The sequence below is a fragment of the Carettochelys insculpta genome, chromosome 2 (assembly GCF_033958435.1).
Source record: "Carettochelys insculpta isolate YL-2023 chromosome 2, ASM3395843v1, whole genome shotgun sequence".
Taxonomy (NCBI): domain Eukaryota; kingdom Metazoa; phylum Chordata; order Testudines; family Carettochelyidae; genus Carettochelys; species Carettochelys insculpta.
This window is the reverse complement of record NC_134138.1, coordinates 2,193,575-2,211,872: the sequence shown is the minus strand read 5'-3', so window position 1 is coordinate 2,211,872 and position 18,298 is coordinate 2,193,575. Positions and strand designations below refer to the sequence as shown.

Here is an 18,298-nt window from a genome sequence, read left to right as displayed (position 1 = left end):
TGGCCGTGGCCGTGCACCAGTTGCACTGGGGCTCCCAGCCGTCACCTGCATCCCTCGGCCAGGCCCAGGTTGGTCCAGGTGAGAGGGTGCTGGGGGTGGGGTGGGGGTGGCACCTGGAGATCCTGCATCACTCCCTCGAGCCAGCGCGCGCAGGTCCGCCTCAGGGCCGCGGCGCTGCCAGGCTTCTCCCGGGCCAGGTCCCAGGCCTCCAGCTCCTGGTAGAAATAGCTGTGCGGGTCCTCCAGGCCCACGTCCCTGAAGAGAGCCTTCAGGGGGCCCCTGCGAGCGAGGGCGAGAGCAGCGCTAGAGCACGCGGGCCCCCCCCGGGGACCCTGTCCTCAGCCCTGGCTCAGAGAGCGCCACCGCGGCCCTGCTGCCCAGGGAGCCGCTGGCAGCAACCGCCTGACCCCAGGGGCTCTGAGCAGCTTGTGCTGCATGTACCCGCCCGCCCCCCACCAGGCCCGGCACGTGGGGAGCTCTCCCTCTCTCCCACTGGGGGCCTGGGAGGGGCTCTGCGGCTGGCCGGCCCAGCTCCCCCAGCGGCTGCCTGCCCTGGGCGCCCCGCCTGGCCCCTGGGTTGGAGTGTAGGGCGCATGTGCGGGAAGTGGGGGTGCAGCGGGCGCCACAGCAGCCCAGGTGTTGGGTGTCCTGACCACATGCCCCGTCACTCAGGGCCCCGGCTGGCAGCCTTGCTGGTGCCCAGGTCCCACTTGGCTCCCTGCTCCCGGGTTCCACACAGCTGCTGGCCCTGACTGGGGACCCTGCAGGAGGGGTCCCGGCTGCTGGCCCCAGCTTGGGGGGCAGAGGGGGGGTGTGTGGCTCAGCACGCCCACTCCAAACACAGATCCAGCACCGCAGAGGGGAGGGCAGGAGGGGACCCCTCCCACCTGCACACCTGCCCCCAGGGATGGGCCCCCCTGAGAGCCGGGCATGTGCCCCAAAGTGCTGCTGGAGTCCAGCCAGCCAGAACTCAGGCCCTCTGCCCCAGGGGGTGGGGGCCTGTCAGGGGTCCCCGCGTCCCTCTCTCACTATGCACCGGCTGGAGCCTGGACCCTCAGCCCCAAGCAGCCTGGCAGCGTGGCCAGCCTGTGACAGGCGCTCCTGTGCTCTGGGGCCAGTCGGCTTCCCCGAAGGGCAAAGCCGACCCCAGAAGTGATGCCCCCGGCCCCCCCACAGGCACTGAGCTCCCAGGCACGGGCTCTTCCGCCATGGGCATCTCCTCCGCGTAGGCGTGTCCAAAGCGCCCCTGCCCGCCAAGGACAGCGGGAGGGCAGCACAGGGCCCAGCCAGCCAGGGTGCATCGGCCCCGCTCGCTGCCGCGGACGGACCGGGCTCCGAGGCAGCGAGGGAGCAGAGGGGCGAGCTGGTGCCGATCCTGGGCCTGCCCTTGTTCTGTCCGGGAGTCTGGAGTCAGCCGACGGGCGCCTGACGACCGCGGCTACTCCCCGGCTTGGGCTGCCCTCGCTGGGCTCCCTGCCCGCTCCCAGGACTGCGCGCACAGCCCCTTGACTGGGGCGCGGGCACGAGGGCGGCTGGGCGGGGGCCATCCTGGCACGGCCTATGATCGCAGCACGCTGAGCGCAGCCCTGGTGTGAGGCATGTTCCCCAGACTTCCCTCAGCCACAGCATCCCATCCCCCCAGAGCCACAGCCCCAAGCTCCCCGTGTGGGGCAGAGGAGTCGTCTGAGGGCCCTGACAGAGCGTGGGGCCCTACACCCCGCTCAGCTCCCCTGCCGCGCTGCAGGCTAGACCGCCCTGCCCACCGCCAGGCTCACACCTGCTGGAGGCGGGACTGCGCAGAAAGGTTGCCATCAGCTCCAGCAGCAGCTCCTCCTGGTCCCTGCAGAAGGCTACGAGGCCCTTCAGGGCTGCCAGGACAAACCTCCTCTGAGTCCTCTCCTGAGAGGCGAGAAGACAGAGCCTGAGTGGGCCCCAGTTGCCAGCAGGAGGGTGATCCCCCAGGACAGCTCAGGGGCTCAGGCTGGGGCTGGCTAAGAGCGCTGAAAAGGTACTCACACGGCAACATGCTGGTGCAAGGCGCAGGGCTCAGCAGACGAGCTGCTGAGCAGGGGTGGCCCCGGAGGGCAGGGGCACGTCGGCAGGGACAGCTCTGGGCTGCCGAGACCCCACTCCTGCAGGAGAGGGCAGGGAGGGGTGGGCACCTGCCCACAGCCGCCCAGAGAGTGGATGGCAATGGAGCCGTGTACACAGCTGTGCGGTGCCAATACTAGTGAGTGAGTGCTCACGCGCCATCCCTAGCAGGCACAGGCTGCCCCAGCAGGGCCTGGCATGCCCCTGGCAGGCTGCCCGGACTCCCAGATACTGGCACTGGGGTGCAGATCCAGGAGGCCACTTGCACATGATACGTGTGTATCCCACACACCTGGGGAAGGGGTCACTGTCCCAGGGATGGCACCCACACCTCCAACACAGGGGCAGGGGGCATTGCCCCTCTGGCCTTAGCTGGGGGCAGCTGGCTTCTAGCTCGCTCCGCAGAGGCCCCTGCGCTGAGCTCCAGAGGCCGCCCGTGCGTGGTCACGCACGCACTGAGTGCCCATGGCAGGTTCACTCGGGCACTTCCCGCGCTAACACACCGGGTGCTGAGGCCGTACCTGTTCCTATCCACCTGTCAGAGCACTGCACGGGCTGGCCCTGACCCTGAAGGTGGCACCCGTCACCTCCGGGGGATGTGCCCCCGCGTGCGCGGTGCTTGGGGGGACAGAGCAGGGATCCCTGTTCACCAAGCACCGACTCTCCGGCACAGGGCTCCATGCACACCCCCGTCCACCCGGCAGCGGGTGCCACGCGCGGCCTCTGCTCAGCCACACCCGGCAGAGGGAACTGGGCCTGGTTAGCACGTGCCGCAGTCCTGCCTCCAGGCACGAGCTACCCGGCTCAACCCCTCCTCCGGGTCTTTCTGTGGGTCCCGGCTTCTCACACCAAGCCCTTGGCTGGGCCTCACCTCAGACTGGGCCTCTCAGCCCCTCGCTTCCAGCACCTGCAGCTCCCTTGGCCCCTGGAGGCAGCAGAGTGGGGGCTGTTACTCTCAGGCTGCCCCCCCGGCCACTCCCTCCAGCCCTCGCGCACCCCTGGTCTCCCCCTGTGGCGCAGGGCTTGTCTCCTCTGCCGGCTCCCGTCACCAGGACAGGGGCTCTGACAGCGCGTGGGGCTGTGACCAGGCCACCGGACTGCGGGCAGGAAAGCCCCTCTCCTGTGCTCTGCTCCAGAGGGGCTGCAGACGCCCCGACCCAGCCACTCGGGCCAGAGCTGCCTCCAGCTCCCTGCAGATCACGGCAGTGGCCAGGAAGGTTCTGCACACGGAGGGAAGGTTTCGACCAGCCGGCGGACAGGGGCGGCGCAGGCTCACCGCTGCCCTTCCACGGCCACGGGTAGGCAGGGTGCCCTTAGCCCAGCCAGGGCGTGCCAGCCCCTGCCCCAGGGACCCTTACCGCCAGCGTGGGTGGGTTGCGCCGGTGGAGGATGTGGAGCAGGGCCTTGCAGACCTCCTGGCCGCTCCCCAGCCCCACCTGCTCGTGCAGCGTTAGGATAGCTTGGACGATGTCTGGCTTCAGAGCGTCATCCACGGCGAGCAGCGCCTCCAGGAGCTGGTGCACAAATCCGCTCACGCTCAGCCCACGCAGGGAATCCTGCCAAGGGAACCATTCTGAGAGGCTCCTCTGCCCTCTCCTGCCTCCCCGCCGGTGGGGGGAGAACTGGCCTGCTCAGAGCTGCCTCCCCAGCCACAGCCAAGCCAGCTGCCGAGGGTCTGCCATGGCAGGGCATGCACGGGGGCAGCTCTGCAGCGTAAGGAACAAGGCAGGGAAAATCGTCGGCCTGCAGAAATTAGCGCTAACCCCAGTGCCTCCTGGGAGAGGCGAAAGGGCCTGGCCGCCGCTGGCAGAGGCGGGAGAAGGGAGGAGCAGTACCAGGCATGGGGAGCCGCCGCAGTGATCACCAGCACCGTGCGTGCACGCACAAGCACGAGCCAGTGCACCGCCCTGTGCCGTGCTGACATGGGCCCTCCCTGCCTCCTGCCAGGGCTGCAGAAAGACAAACCTTCCAGCCCCAGGCAATGGGCAGGCAGCTTCTAACTCTGCATCACACCAGTACCTGGGAGCAGGGCTGCCCTCAGGGCAGGGGCACGTGGGGCAGTTGCCCTGGGCTCGGCGCTCTGGACACTGCTAGTTTGGCAGATGCAGCAGCTGGTGTCCAGGCCCCTTAAAAACGCCACGGCCGCGCTGCTCTGGCTGCACACAGCTGTTGTGGGGGGGGCAGGCCTGCAGTCTGGGCGGCACTGGGAGCTGCCTGCCCTTGGCCCCACCTCTTCTGGGCACAGAGCTGGTCCCTCGCCCCGGGGCCGTGACGCAGCCCTCGACAGCCGTGGTGGGCGCGAGAAGGCTCCTTCCCCTCTGTGGGCCGCAAGCTCGGCGGACCCAGTTTTGCTCTCTGTGCTGGCGTACCTAGCATGTGGGGGCTGGGTCGGGGGAGCGGCAGCCGCATTCTGATTGGCTGCAGAGGGAGCACGTGGCTCTCGCGGCCAATGCGGCGCCCAGTCACCGCCCTGCCTGTACGTGTGGGTCCCGTACGTTACTGGTATGACCAGGAAGAAAACGACGTGGACAGAGCCCACTGGCTGCACTGTGGCACACATCTCCCGTGCCACGCGCAGAACCCCCCAGGGTGGCACGTGGCCGGCGCATCATTGCTTGATAACCGCACAGCGCTGGGCCACTGCTAACGGGCTAAATGGCAGGGCCCCGGGAGGCAGCTCCACCTCATTGCCCCACTGGCAGGGCGCCGGCTCGCCTGGAGCCACACAGCGAGGGCCTGGCCCAGACAGGGCTAAACCCAAGGTGCTCCTCGCTCCCAGGCCTGTACTCAGCCCCCGGGGCCCCGGCTGGCTCCCGCCGGCAACGCCGACAGGGGCAGATCCTCACCACTGCGCCGCGGAAGAGGTAGAGCTGCTGGAACCAGTCCATGGCCTCGAACTGCAGGATGAAGCCGGGGATCTCGCCTCGGAGCCGGCCGTGCTCAGACGCGTCCGGCTGTGTCAGGAGAATGCTCTGGAACGAAAGCCGGCTGAGTCAGCAGAGCCCACTGGTGCCCCGGGGAAGCCGGCGCCTCTGCCGTTAGCCACCTCCCTGGTCCGCAGAGTCCTGCCCGCCCTGAGGGCTGTGATGAGAGCAGGGCGCAGCATGAGCAGGCCTGTGCTGTCCTCCGCAGAACTGGCACTCCGGCCGTGCTTGTCCTGGCTGCTCAGCTCGGCTGCTTCACTCCTGCCACCAGCCCTGGGGCTCCGCCAGCACCCTCACCTCAGGCCACATCTGCACCTTTCTGGCCCTTCCAGTCCTGCCTCTCGCATGCGGGCTGTGACCAAGTGCAGGGAGAAACGGTGCGAGGTGTCTAATGAGAGCTGAGGACACCCTGAATCAGAGTCTGCTACTTAAGTGTCTGTATCATGTTTGTCGGCAGAATTACGCCTTTGAGCTCTCTAGCTGCATTAGCAATCTTTCAGTGCTAAGCTTCGCATTAGCAGGCGTGACCTCAGCCCCAGCCAGGATACCGGGCTGAACAATGGGATGGAAACCAGGTGCTCAGACAGACGAATGTACATCCTAGAAATGTGGGATGCAGTCCACTGGTCAGGTGACCTGGGCTGAGCAAAGGAACTGAAATGAGAGATGCCCAGACATCATTCCCACCTGTCATGTAAATAACTGGGACGTGCTGGCGAAACCAGCGACCAATGGCAGTTTGTTACAGCAGCTCACCTTGGTCAGGTGACTTTGACCCTCAGGTGTCTGATGGGAAGGAGAAAGGGCTTTGTGCCTGGACACAAGGGAGGACCATGAGGTGGACCTAGGCGCATCCACCTTGAGGAGAGAAGCCTCTTGTACCCATTCCAAAGATCCATGTTCCAGCATGGCCAGATCTACAATTCTCCAGGAACTAAGATTAAGTAACCAAGAATGGACTTTCAGACTTACAAGAATCAGCAGATAACACCCCTGGCCTGCATCGACAGCTGTAACTGGCGTACGTAAAGTATCACTTTAACAATTTTTCTCTCTAGCCCTGTTCTTTCTCTTTGCTAATGAACCTTTAGATGTTTAGATCTGAAGGACTGGGGAGCATGGTTATTTGGGTAAGACCCAAGTGTATGTTGACCGAGGGGCTGTGGCTGGGCCCTTTGGGGCCTGCAAGAACGTGTGGAGTTGGTGAAGAGGTTTAATAGCCTCTCACCTGAAGTTGGGGGTTGTTGGGCTGGGCTGATAGAGCAGCTGGGAAGTCTGTGGGCTTGCTTGTGTGGCCAGTGGGGCTGCAGAGGTACTTTTGTGGCTGATTGGAATTGCCTTAGTGAGAAGGAAATCCCAGCCTGGGGATGTAAGTAGCCCGGTTTGAAGGAAAGGTACCTGGACTGATTTTTCTAGCTGTGTCCAGAAACCCGACCATATTACACCCGCATCTCAAAAGGGATGTACTGGTATTGGAAAAGGTTCAGAAAAGGTCAGCTAAAATGATTAGTGGGTTGGAACAGGTCCCAAATGAACAGAGATTACAGAGACTGGGATTTTTCAGCTAAGAAAAGAGGAGACTAAGGGGGGATATCACAGAGGTGTATAAAATTATGAGCGGTGTGGAGAAAGTGAGGAAGGAAAAATTATTGACTTGTTCCCATAATATCAGGACTAGGGGACACCAAATGAAATTAATGGGCAGCAAGTTTAAAACAAACAAAAGGAAATTCTTCACACGGCGCACAGTCAGCCTGTGGAACTCCTGGCCAGAGGAGGCTGGGAAGGCTGGGACTGTAACGGTTTTAAAAAGAGCTGAATAAATTCTCAGAGATTAGGTCCATTAATGGAACGGTGGCCCTCGCCTCTGTTTGTCAGAACCCCAAGACGGACGGCAGGAGAGATCGTTACCTGTTCAGTTCACCCCTTCTGGGGCAACTGGTATTGGCCGTGGTCAGCTGACAGGATGCTGGGCTAGATGGACCTTTGGTCTGACCCAGTCTGGCTGTTCTTATGTTCTCTAGTTTACAAACAAACACTAAATTGGGGAAAGTGATAGCACTGAATACAGGTCAGCAATTCAGGCACTTCATAAAAGGAGAAGCTAAAAATTATAAATGAAAAACCTATAGTCAGGAGAATTAAGAATAAGAAGAAGGAATCATTTGAATACATCATGAACAACCCCTAGTAATTGTATAGGTCTCATACTAGATAAGGATGGTAAAGCGATCAATCATGATGAAGAACAGACAGAAGGATTCAATCAGTGTATCCATTCTGTGTTCAGAAAGAAGCAGGGAGATGCGTTTATGTTTTGCGGTGACAATGAAACCCTTTCTCTTCCATCTGTAATTAGACAAAACAGCAGTCATGTAGCATTATAAAGACTAACAAAATGATTTATTAGCTGATGAGCTTTTGTGAGACAGACCCACTTCTTCAGATCTGTAGCGTTTCCAGTCCAGAAGAACAGTATATAGCACAGAGGTCCAAAACACTGCAATAAAAACTGACAAATCAAATACATAGGACTGAAGGAGGGGGTGAGGGATGGGGGATGTTACGTATCTTGCCTGAGGTCATTACAAACATCAAAGGAAGGGAAGTCGTCCTTATGACGTGGGAGGTAGTTGCTGTCTTTGTTCATACCGAGTGTTAATGTGTCGAATTTGAGCATAAACCCCAGTTCACAAATCTCCCAATGCAATCTGCTGCTGAAGTCTCTTTGCTGTAGGACGCACAGTCTCAGGTCTTTAACAGAATGGCCCACTCCACTGAAATGCTCACTGCCACGTAAGCGACATGACAGTTGGTTTGTTTTGTTAGAATACAGACTAACACAGCTCCTGTTCGTCTGTAAGTAGGGAGGATATAGACAACGACTACTAAAGTGAGTCTGTTTGAAACCCCCAGCACCAGAGACCAGGCACCAACTGGTGGGGGAGCGTTCTCAGTAGGGAGACCATATCTCCCTGTCCCAAGTACAGGACAGGGAGATATGAGCGGAAGGGGCAGCTCTTCCCAGCTCCACCAAGCCCTGGGGAGCTAGGAAGGAGGCTGCAGCTGCAGGCCTGCCTGGGAGCCCAGGGAAGCGGCAGCTGCCAGAAGCCCCGGGGAGGCAGTAGCCATGGGCACGCCCAGCCCCAAAGAAGCAGCAGCTGGAAGGCCCAGGGAAGCAGCAGCTGCTGGCATGCCAAGCCCCGGCGCCCTGGGGAAGCAGCCGCTGCTGGGAGCCCTGAGGAAGCAGCAGCATCCAGGAGCCCCAGGGAAGTAGCAGCAGCCAGGAGCCCTGGGGAAAAGGCAGGGCTGTGGCAGCCACCCCCTCTCCCCCACCTTCCTGAGGCTCAGGGAAGTGGCACCTGAGCAGCTGCTGGTGGGAAAGGTCAGTGGCGGGGATGGCTCAAATATGGGACAAATTGTCCGTTTTAAAAAATAAGTCAGGACGCCTTTCTGGCGTCCCCAGTACAGGACTGTCGCACCCAATGCCAAGCTGGGAGGGGTTGCAAGTGCTTTGGAGGAGAGGGTCAAAATTCAAAATGATCTGGAGAAACTGGAGAAATGGTCTGAGGTAAACAGGATGAAGTTTAATAAGGACGAATGCAAAGTGCTCCACTTGGGAAGGAAAAATCAGTGTCACACATACAGAATGGGGAGAGACTGTCTAGGAATGAGTACAGCAGAAAGGGATCTAGGGGTTATAGGGGACCACAAGCTAAATATGAGTCAACAGTGTGATGCTGTTGCAAAAAAAGCAAACCTGATTCTGGGATGCATTAACAGGTGTGTTGCGAACAATACACAAGGAGTCATTCTTCTGCTCTACTCTGCGCTGGTTAGGCCTCCGCTGGAGTATTGTGTCCAGTTCTGGGCACCGCAGTTCAAGAAAGATGTGGAGAAATTGGAGAGGGTCCAGAAAAGAGCAATAAGAATGATTAAAGGTCTAGACAATGTGACCTGTGAAGAAAGGCTGAAAGAATTGGGCTTGTTTAGTTTGGAAAAAAGAAGATTGAGGGGGGACATGATAGTGGTTTTTCAGGTATCTAAAAGGGTGTCATAAGGAGGAGGGAGAAAACTTGTTCTTCTTGGCTTCTGAGGATCGAAAAAGAGGCAACGGGCTTAAACTGCAGCAAGGGAGGTTTAGGTTGGACATTAGAAAAAGTTCCTAACTGTCAGGGGGGTCGAACAGTGGAATAAATTGCCGAGGGAGGTTGTGGGATCTCCATCTCTGGAGATATTTAAGAACAGGTTAGATAAATGTCTATCAGGGATGGTTTAGACAGTACTTGGTCCTGCCACTGGGGCAGGGGGCTGGACTCGATGGCCTCTCGAGGTCCCTTCCAGTCCTAGTGTTCTATGATTCTGTGAATGAGGGACGGATGGGCACCCCAGCTCCGAGCCATTCATGTGGAGTCTGAACACACCTTGCAAGGCTGGGGAAGTCCCAGAGGCCTAAGTTAAACATCTGATGCAATGCGTGTGTTTGCAAAGGGAAAATGGACCAAGACAGGAAACTTCAGGCCAGGGAGCCTGCACAGATCCTGGTGAAGTCCGGGGCCGGCTGATAGGGGATGCAGCCAGTGAAGGAGTGTAATTAATACCCAGCAGTGTAATTAATACCCAGCCACATGGCTTCATGAAAACCCCTTGTCAGACCAATGCGAGACCCTTTCGTCAGATTACAGCTTTGGCTGATAAAGGTACGCGCTGCCAGGTGATGCCTCGATAAAAGAATTAGCTCCATTCACAGTCAATGCAGCCTGCAGCAACCGGAGTAAAATCCGGTTACCTGAGAGGTTGGAAACATGCTGGTAAGTGGGGAACAAGGCCTCAGCCGTGTGGGGGAGGAGGCTCGTACAGTTCTGCTGAGCTCTGTTCTCAGACCAATGCTGCTCAGTATCTCCATCAGTGAACTCAAGCAAGTGGAGGATAGAAAGAGGAACCTCAAACAGGCAGGGCCCAGGGTGTAGCAAGACCCCACGTCCTTCTCTGCAGCCCTGGTTACACCCTGCACCCCGAGCTGTTAGGCCAGGGCCCAACACCCCAACGTCCACCTGCCTCGCCCCCCGGGGTCGCCCCCGGGCACAGCAACGCCCCAGCGAGGCAGTCGAGAGGCCGTGGGAAGGCAAAAGAGGAGAACGAGAGCAGCCAGGAGGTCTGGGCGGGGGCTCCCGGCAGGGCTCGCACACGGCAGTGCCAGCAGAAGGGCCCCAGCCCTCTCTCTGCCTTCGGAGGCGAGCACAGGGAGATGGATGGCGCGAGGGCAGTGCCCAGCCTCAGCCGAGGGGACGAGACGGCAGCGATGAGGAGCCTGACACTTCCTAAGGAGGTCGAGTGAAGGGAGGAAGCCTGGAAACCGAGGCGGTGGGGGAGCCCAGAGACCTGCTGGGGGCTGACGGGGGAGATGGGCAGGACGGTGCAGCCGGGGCACAGGGGGTGGGGAAGGGGCAGCTGGAGGCAGCTCAGTGCTCCCAGCAGCGCCGGGCAGGGGCTGTGCTCCGAGTGAGGAACAGAGAAGGGGATGAGGCTGCAGAGACCAGGGAGGAGCCCGTCCTTTGAGGAGGGCTGTTCACCGGGCTCCCAGCTCCCTGTGTAATGCCCACGGCTGGGCCGAACCTTCGCTCGCTCCTTGATTCCTGCAGCAGAGGCTTCCGGCCCTGGCCTGGGGGAAGGCTGGGGCTGGGAGGAGGCCAGATCACCGCGGCTTCCGGAGCTGCATCACTGTGCAGTCACCAGGGCTGGCAATGCCCTGTCCTGGCCTCGGAGCCCAGACTGCAGGTGCGCACCCAGAGCAGCTCTGAAAAGGCACTCGTCAGAGCCGGGCTGGGCTGGGGGAGTGCGCTGAGGCCACCAGCTGCTGACCCCTGCAGTGACACACTCCCCCAGGAGGGCTCAGGCCAGCGGCTGCAGCACAGCCCTGGGAGGGGGTGCAAGGCCCACGCAGGGAGGGACCTAGGCGTACCGGCACCAGAGACTCCTGGATGAGAGGTGCCGGCGTGAACCCCGGGCTACCTCGATGGGCCCTGCTGCCACGTGTCACTAGCCTGCCCTGCCCTCCCACCCAGTCCCACCATCCCGTGCGGCCCCTTCTCCCCGAGCCACGGCCCTTCACCAGCTGCCCCTCGGGCAGGACACCTGCGCAGGGCCTGGGGCTTGTGGGAGGAGACATGGCATTCAGTAACGCGCTGTGGGATGGCCCTGGCACCCTCCCTCCCGCATGCAGCGTGGGCAGCCGGCACAGCCCTGGCCCTGCTGCTGCGAGGTGTCTCCACTTACCTCCTTCCTCCCGGGCACAGGCAGGGGGACGCTGGACAGCTCTGGAATCACCACGCTCCTGGCCACCTCCTTGTCTTCCTCCTCAGCGCCATCCTAGCAAGGAGGAGGTGGAGTTGCCCCTTTCTGCCTGCTGCAGCCCCACTGTCCCGTCCTTGAAACTCAGGGATCTGGGAGTTTAGAGCTGGAAATTCACTGTGCCTGAACACCGGGGGGCAGGCGGCTGTAAGCAGCACAGGACGGGGTGCAGGTGCCTGGGGGTGACCCCAGTGGGTAACTCTGGGGGGCTGGGGGGGCAGGCAGCTGTGAGCAGCACAGGACGGGGTGCAGGTGCCTGGGGGTGACCCCAGTGGGTAACGCTGGGGGCTGGGGTGGGGCAGGCGGCTGTAAGCAGCACAGGACGGGGTGCAGGTGCCTGGGGGTGACCCCAGTGGGTAACGCTGGGGGCTGGGGTGGGGCAGGCGGCTGTGAGCAGCACAGGAGGGGTGCAGGTGACTGGGGGTGACCCCAGTGGGTAACGCTGGGGGCTGGGGTGGGGCAGGCGGCTGTGAGCAGCACAGGACAGGGTGCAGGTGACTGGGGGTGACCCCAGTGGGTAATGCTGGGGGTGCAGGGGGCTGTGAGCTGTCACAGGGTCTGTGAGAAGGGCCAGGAGACCCGTCATGGCAGGAACTCCCTGCTCTGCTCTCCTGGGTCTGACCTCAGCCACAAGAGAGGCCCTGGCTGCCCATCTGGGGCTCTGCCCCGTGCCCAGCCCCCCGCAGGGGAGGGAGTGAGGAGACCGGCACTAACCTCAGGGGCGAGACAGGGCCCCCCCCGTGTGCTCTGCTCCTGGCTCCTGGCTCCAGCTGCAGCCCCATCCCTGGCACGGCGAGGCCAGGAGATGCTCGGCCCACGACCCCCATGCCCACCACGGCTGCCTGCCCCACCACGGGGAGAAGGCTGGGCTACTGCAGGCAGTGGGGCCCAGGCCCCCAGCAGGGCCCAGCCTGGCCCCCGGCTGGACAAGCAGAGCGCCAGGCAGGGAACCGCAGACTAGGGGAGAGCAGAACACCCCTGGGGGCCTCAGAGCAGCGCCCCGCGGCAGCTCCTTGGAGAAGGGGGGGGAGCAGCAGCACCCTGGGGCGCACCTGTGCAGAGCACCTTCGCTGTGGGCCCCTCCACACTCCCTACCTCCTGCTCTTCCAGCCCCAGTGCCGGCACCGAGGCCCCTGGAGACTCGACGTCCCGCTGGCGCCAGAACTGCTGCAGCACCACCGAGTTGGGCAGGGAGCCGGGCGCCAGCCGGCGGGCGTGGAGATGGGACGCGTCCTGAGAGACGGAAGCGAGCGTTGCACAGCGGCTCCCTGGGGACGGGGCGGCCGACCCGGGCCTCTGGGGCCACACGTGGGTGCCAGCTCCGGGGCTGGAGCCGCAGGTGCCCCCTTTCCAAGGTGCCGGGGTGCTGGCTGCCCCACCCTGCCCCTTACGGTCTAGTCCGGGGCGTCCAACACACTGACGTGGCCGAGCGCGGCTAGTTGGCGTGAACAACAAATCCGTCTTGCGACGACCGCGGCTGGTTCTCCACAGCAGCAGCCACGACCGCGGTCACGGCGCCAGAGCGAGCCGGACGCCCCAGGCCGGGCCGGGCCGGTGCTTGGGCTCGGCACCAGCGCAGGGACCGGACCTAATGACTTGCAGGCTCCTGCCACTTCCATGACTCGGTCATTCCCCAAGTCCCGGCCATTCCTACCCCCGCCACGGGGCCTGCCGCAGCCTCGCTCCTCCCAGCTGCCCTTGGACCGCCTGCGCTGACAGCTGGCGGCCTCGGGGAGGAGGCACGGGGAGGCAAGGGGAAGGGCGGATGGGCAGGAGGTGGGAGCCGCTGACATGTTACTGTGGCTCTTTGGCAACGTACGCTGGTAAATTCTGGCTCCTTCTCACGTCCAGGTCGGCCACCCCGGCTCCAGCAGTGTGACAAACCACAGCCCAGAGAGCCGGGCTGGGGCTGCTCCGCCATCACTGCCCAGGACAGACACCGGGCTGGGCCATGCAACCACTGCATGGCCATCGCCACGGAGGGACCCAGGCCAGGCCGCACAGCTGCTCTGCCACCACTGCCCGGCGGGAACCAGACCGGGGGCCACTCCCTCGTCACCGCCCATGGCGGGAACCGGGCTGGGGGTCGCTCTGCTATCACCGCCCATGGCGGGAACCAGGCTGGGGGTCGCTCTGCTATCACCGCCCATGGCGGGAACCAGGCTGGGGGTCGCTCTGCTATCACCGCCCATGGCGGGAACCAGGCTGGAGGTCGCTCTGCTATCACCGCCCATGGCGGGAACCAGGCTGGGGGTCGCTCTGCTATCACCGCCCATGGCGGGAACCAGGCTGGGGGTCGCTCTGCTATCACCGCCCATGGCGGGAACCAGGCTGGGGGTCGCTCTGCTATCACCACCCATGGCAGGAACCGGGCTGGAGGTCGCTCTGCTATCACCGCCCATGGCGGGAACCGGGCTGGGGTTGCTCTGCTATCACCGCCCATGGCGGGAACCAGGCTGGGGGTCGCTCTGCTATCACCGCCCATGGCGGGAACCAGGCTGGGGGTCGCTCTGCTATCACCACCCATGGCGGGAACCAGGCTGGGGGTCGCTCTGCTATCACCGCCCATGGGGGGAACCAGGCTGGGGGTCGCTCTGCTATCACCGCCCATGGCGGGAACTGGGCTGGGGGTCGCTCTGCTATCAGTGCTCATGGCTGGATTCAGAGAGGGGCTTGAGGGCTGCAGCTGGTAAAGCCCCCCTGGGCTTAGCACAATGCTCAAACCACTGAGCAAGCCCTGAGCCCTGCTACACCCTCGGCCCCACCCAGACCCCCCACCCCCGCACACTCCCCCTCCCCAGAGTTCAGACTTCAGCGGGCGCGACCAGCACATGCTGCAGCAGAGCAGGGGGCAGTGAGAGCATTGGGGGGGGCAGACTGAGGACAGTGGGTCGGCAGTGATCCTGAGTGTGCCCCTCCGCACCCACCGCCCCTGGGGGAACTGGGCTGGGCCCCACCGCCACTCTGCATCCTCTGCCCTCTGGGGTAACCAGGCCCCACAGCTGCTCTGCAGCTGCTGTCACTGGGAAGGGGGGGCGGCGTGCAGGCAGCTGAGAGCTGGAGGGAACAGACAGCAGTGAGGCAGATGGCCACAGGCAGGGGAAGGAAACATGCTGAGTCCAGGGGTTGGAGAGAAGCTGGGGCCTGGGCAGGGGTGACGCAGTGTGAGGGAGGGTTTATTCTCCTGGTTAGGTAGCACGTGTTTCCTATACTGCGGCAGTAACCCGAGGTAGGTGCCTCAGTTTCCCTCAGCACAGCATCAGTGCATGGTGCTGAGGGGCGTTTCGGTGTGATGACGTCTCACACGTAGGCCAGGCCCTCCCTGCACTGTGTAACCCACGCAACCAGTTGAGCTCTTTCTTCCCCAGGAAACAGGACAGAGGGGGCGGAGGGGCCTGGCAGGTTTGAATGGGACCTGGGCAGTGGGGAGGGCAGGCTGGGCTGGGCAGGCTGGAGAGGGAGGGAGGGGGCCCAGGCCTGGCTTGGGGACCCCTCTTCCCAGGATGGATTGTACAGTAGACCCCTGACTTACACAGTTTCAACTTTTGCGTTTCTTGTAATGGTGTGAGTGGAAATCCTGAGCGGTGAGGAGCTGGGAACCAAGCGTCTGACTGGCTCCTGGCTCCCCTCCACCTGCAGGAGCCGGGAAACTAACCAGTGCTACTGAATATCTGAATAGCTGTTAGTCTGTGGGGTGCCACAGGACTTCTCGTTTTGAGGAGAAAAGGGGTGGGTGGAGCTTGCCCCATTTGAATTGCAACAGGGAGTTGGAAGGCAGGTAGCTGGGACTAGGGGAGAGGCACAAGGGATGGGCAAGGCCCTGGTTTGGGAGACTCCCCTCCCCAAAATGGTTTGAATTGCCTGTTTCTGGCTGTACCACCCTGCATCCCTGTCACCTAATAACCCTCCTGTTCTCATAGAAGCAAAGAATCCCAGGGCTGGCAGGGACCTCAGGAGCTCATCTTGTCCAGGCCCCTGCCCCCCGCTCAGGATCAACCCCAACTAAATCCTCCCAGCCAGGACCTTGTCCAGCCAGGACTTAAAAACCTCCAGGGATGGAGGATCCACCACCTCTCCAGGCAACACATTCCAGTGCTTCACCTCCCTCCTGGGGAAGAAGTTTTTCTTAATATCCAACCTACACCTCCCCCTCTGCAACTTCAGACCATTGCTCCTTGTTCTGCCCCCTGACACCACTGAGAACAGTTTCTCACCCTCCTCTTTAGAGCTCCCCTTCAGGAAGTTGCAGGCTGCTGTTAAATCTCCCTGCTGAGAGAGAGTCATCCTGGCTGCGGATGGGGGGGCAGGCCCCTGAACCCCGTCACAAGAATCACCTCTGCCTGGAGGCCCCCCTCCCCAACACCAAGGAGGTCTAAGGGGCAGGCCCAGGGTGCCGGGCAGGCTTTGCTCATCTTGGACAGCTGACTGCTGACCTGAGACGTGGAGTGTTCCCGACTCTTCCCTGTGAGGATCTTCCGTGACGGGGACCAGCTCCGGCTGCTGCTGTGCTGGTTCTTGCTGGCTGCAACGGCCACCTGGCGAGCCTTGGGCGGCCAGATGCAGAAGGGATTTATTCCACTCGTACTGCCAGCTGTTCTGGCTGTGTCTGCACCTTCTCCCTTCGCCCCGCCCCAACCCAGCACATGCACCAGTGCCACAGCCACGGCAGGGCAGGCCTCCGGGTAACAGCTTTACCACCCAGCCAGCTGTGAGGCTAGAGATCCCCTGACCCAGCCAGCCCCTGGACCCCTGCCCCAGCCAGAGCTGGGTGAGCTCAGACCCGGCCAAGGACCTGCTGCCAGCCCGAGCAGCCTGCCGCCGACCCCAGCCCTCACCTGCGATATCTGACCGCGGACGGCTGCCAGTGAGGTGCTGCACAGGGCATCACCCAGCAAGTCAGACGTGTTGGGGGCTGGAAGAGCCGAACGTGAGCCATGGCCTGTGCGAGGCTCCGGGGTGTCCTCTGGGCAGAGCCCATCTGCTGCGGGCGCCTGGGGGTCAAAGGAGCTGGGTGGGAAGGCGCTTTTATATTGGCCTGTAACCAGAGCTGGGTGAGCCAAACACGAGCTGCCCTGCACCCGTTGCCAGCGGAGTCCGTTCCTGCTGCACACAGCTCTGCCAGCGCTCGCCTGGCCGCCTCACGCCCTCATGCAGCAGCAACCAGGCCCTGCCCGATGCTGTGTGGCTGCTGCCCACACACCCGCCGGCCCCGCTGCCTGCTCACCCCGTGGCTGCTCCCCACAGCCGGGCTCACTGCAGAGCACCCATGGCCCAGGCTGCTCCCAAGGGAGGCGAGTCCCAGGGCCAGAGGCTCAGAGGGACCCGGGTGGCTCTGGGACCTCGCTGCCGACAGACATGTGGGGGTGGGATGGGAGCTGGAGGGTTTGGGGTTGATGGAGACAACCTCAGCCAGACAGCCCCTGGACCCCTGCCCCAGCCAGGCCTGGGTGAGCTCAGACCTGGCCAAGGACCCGCTGCCAGCCCGAGCAGCGTGGTGCCGACCCCAGCCCTCACCTGCGATATCTGACTGCGGACGGCTGCCAGCAAGGGGCTGTGCAGGGCGTCGTCCAACACTTTGGACGTGCTGGGGGCTGGAAGAGCCGAACGTGAGCCACGGCCTGCGCGAGGCTCTGGGGTGTCCTCTGGGCAGAGCCCGTCTGCTGCGGGAGCCTGGGGGCCACAGGAGCTGGGTGGGAAGGTGCCACTCAGCAGGCAGCCCCCCGCGGCACAGTGAGGCAGACAGATCCGCAGCCCAAGGTCTGGAGAGGAACGTTGGCAAGGGAGCAGTGCGGGGGACGGGGACTGGGAAGAGGCCAGGGGTCCCCAGGGCTTCTCTGTTGCCCCAGGCTTGGTGCGCCAGGCAGGCCACCCCTCACCTCCCCACCTGCAGTGGAAACAGCATGGCCTAGTGGCCGGAGTGCCCGAGTCCTGGCCTGCCCTGACCCAACGCCCTGGCTGCCTGGGGTGAGGCCACCTGCCGGAGCCGTGCTGCACATTCACCTTGAGCAGTGGGGGGTCGGCGTGCTCCTCGGCGCCGCAGGGGAAGGCCCCCAGGAAGGGGTGAGACGCAGCCGGCACGTAGAGGTACGGCACCGACTCACCGGCGAGACAGGCCTCCAGAACCATGTCCGCATCAAAGGCGTCCGTGTGGGGGATCTGCATGGAAAGGCAGGAGGAGGCGTCAGCCAGCTCCGCCTGTGCCCCCAACCGTGCCCTGAGGCGCTCAGCCTGGGGAGCTGGCTGGGGCAGCCGCCACCCACCACACACGAGGCTCGGCACTGCCACGAGGTCCTGGCTGCCGCACGCGTGGGCTGTGCAGCTCTGTGGCCAGCTGCTCACCCCCAGCACCCAGGGGAGGGCACGTCAGTACATCCAGCCGAGTGCTGTGCAGACACTGCCCAGCCAGCCACTTGCCCCCAGCACACGCTTGGTAACCTGCCAGCTGGCCTGCACCTGGCGGGTTCACATTGCCACACTCTTGTGCCCCACCAGGGGGCGGTCACGCTCCCCTCACCGCCAGCTCCCGAGCAGCCATGCCTGGTAGGAATGGCCAGGCTGGGTCACAGCGCCAGCAAGCACAGGGCCTTGTCTGGAGACTCCGGAGGAAATGAGCAGAGCCGGGCAGCGTACAGAGTGATCCACCCTTGGTGGCCAGTCCCAGCTTCTGGCAGTCAGAGATTTGAGATACCCAGAGCCCAGGGCTGAGTCCCACCACAACTGCCACAGGGAAGTCAGCCGTGGAGCCGTCCTCCGGGGATTCAGCTCGCTCCTTCTTAATTCAGTCGCAGTTTTGGCCTTTGCAACATCCCCTGGCAGACGGGCCCACAGCTGGACTCTGTGTTGTGAGAACAAACACGCCCTTTTGTTAGGTTTAAACCTGCCGCCTGTTCACTTCACCTGGTCACCCCTTTGGTTTGGTGCGTGAAGGCACA

General features: G+C 62.7%; 1 protein-coding gene across 5 annotated transcripts in view; it reads right to left on the bottom strand.

Annotated features, from left to right (window-relative positions):
* WDR97 (WD repeat domain 97) overlaps window positions 1–18,298 on the bottom strand; it is a 67,386-nt gene that overhangs the window by 17,822 nt on the left and 31,266 nt on the right. For 3 of the 5 annotated variants that reach the window (XM_074986435.1, XM_074986434.1, XM_074986439.1), the window contains 10 exons: window positions 17,367–17,522; window positions 16,881–17,036; window positions 16,202–16,357; window positions 15,800–15,910; window positions 12,462–12,599; window positions 11,292–11,384; window positions 4,938–5,063; window positions 3,450–3,647; window positions 1,778–1,899; window positions 114–279 (listed from right to left, as the gene is read on the bottom strand). In XM_074986435.1, the coding sequence (XP_074842536.1) occupies window positions 114–279; window positions 1,778–1,899; window positions 3,450–3,647; window positions 4,938–5,063; window positions 11,292–11,384; window positions 12,462–12,599; window positions 15,800–15,910; window positions 16,202–16,357; window positions 16,881–17,036; window positions 17,367–17,522 (1,422 nt within the window). The remainder of the gene's footprint in view (window positions 1–113; window positions 280–1,777; window positions 1,900–3,449; window positions 3,648–4,937; window positions 5,064–11,291; window positions 11,385–12,461; window positions 12,600–15,799; window positions 15,911–16,201; window positions 16,358–16,880; window positions 17,037–17,366; window positions 17,523–18,298) is intronic. The other 2 variants (XM_074986437.1, XM_074986438.1) reach the window with 2 other exon arrangements.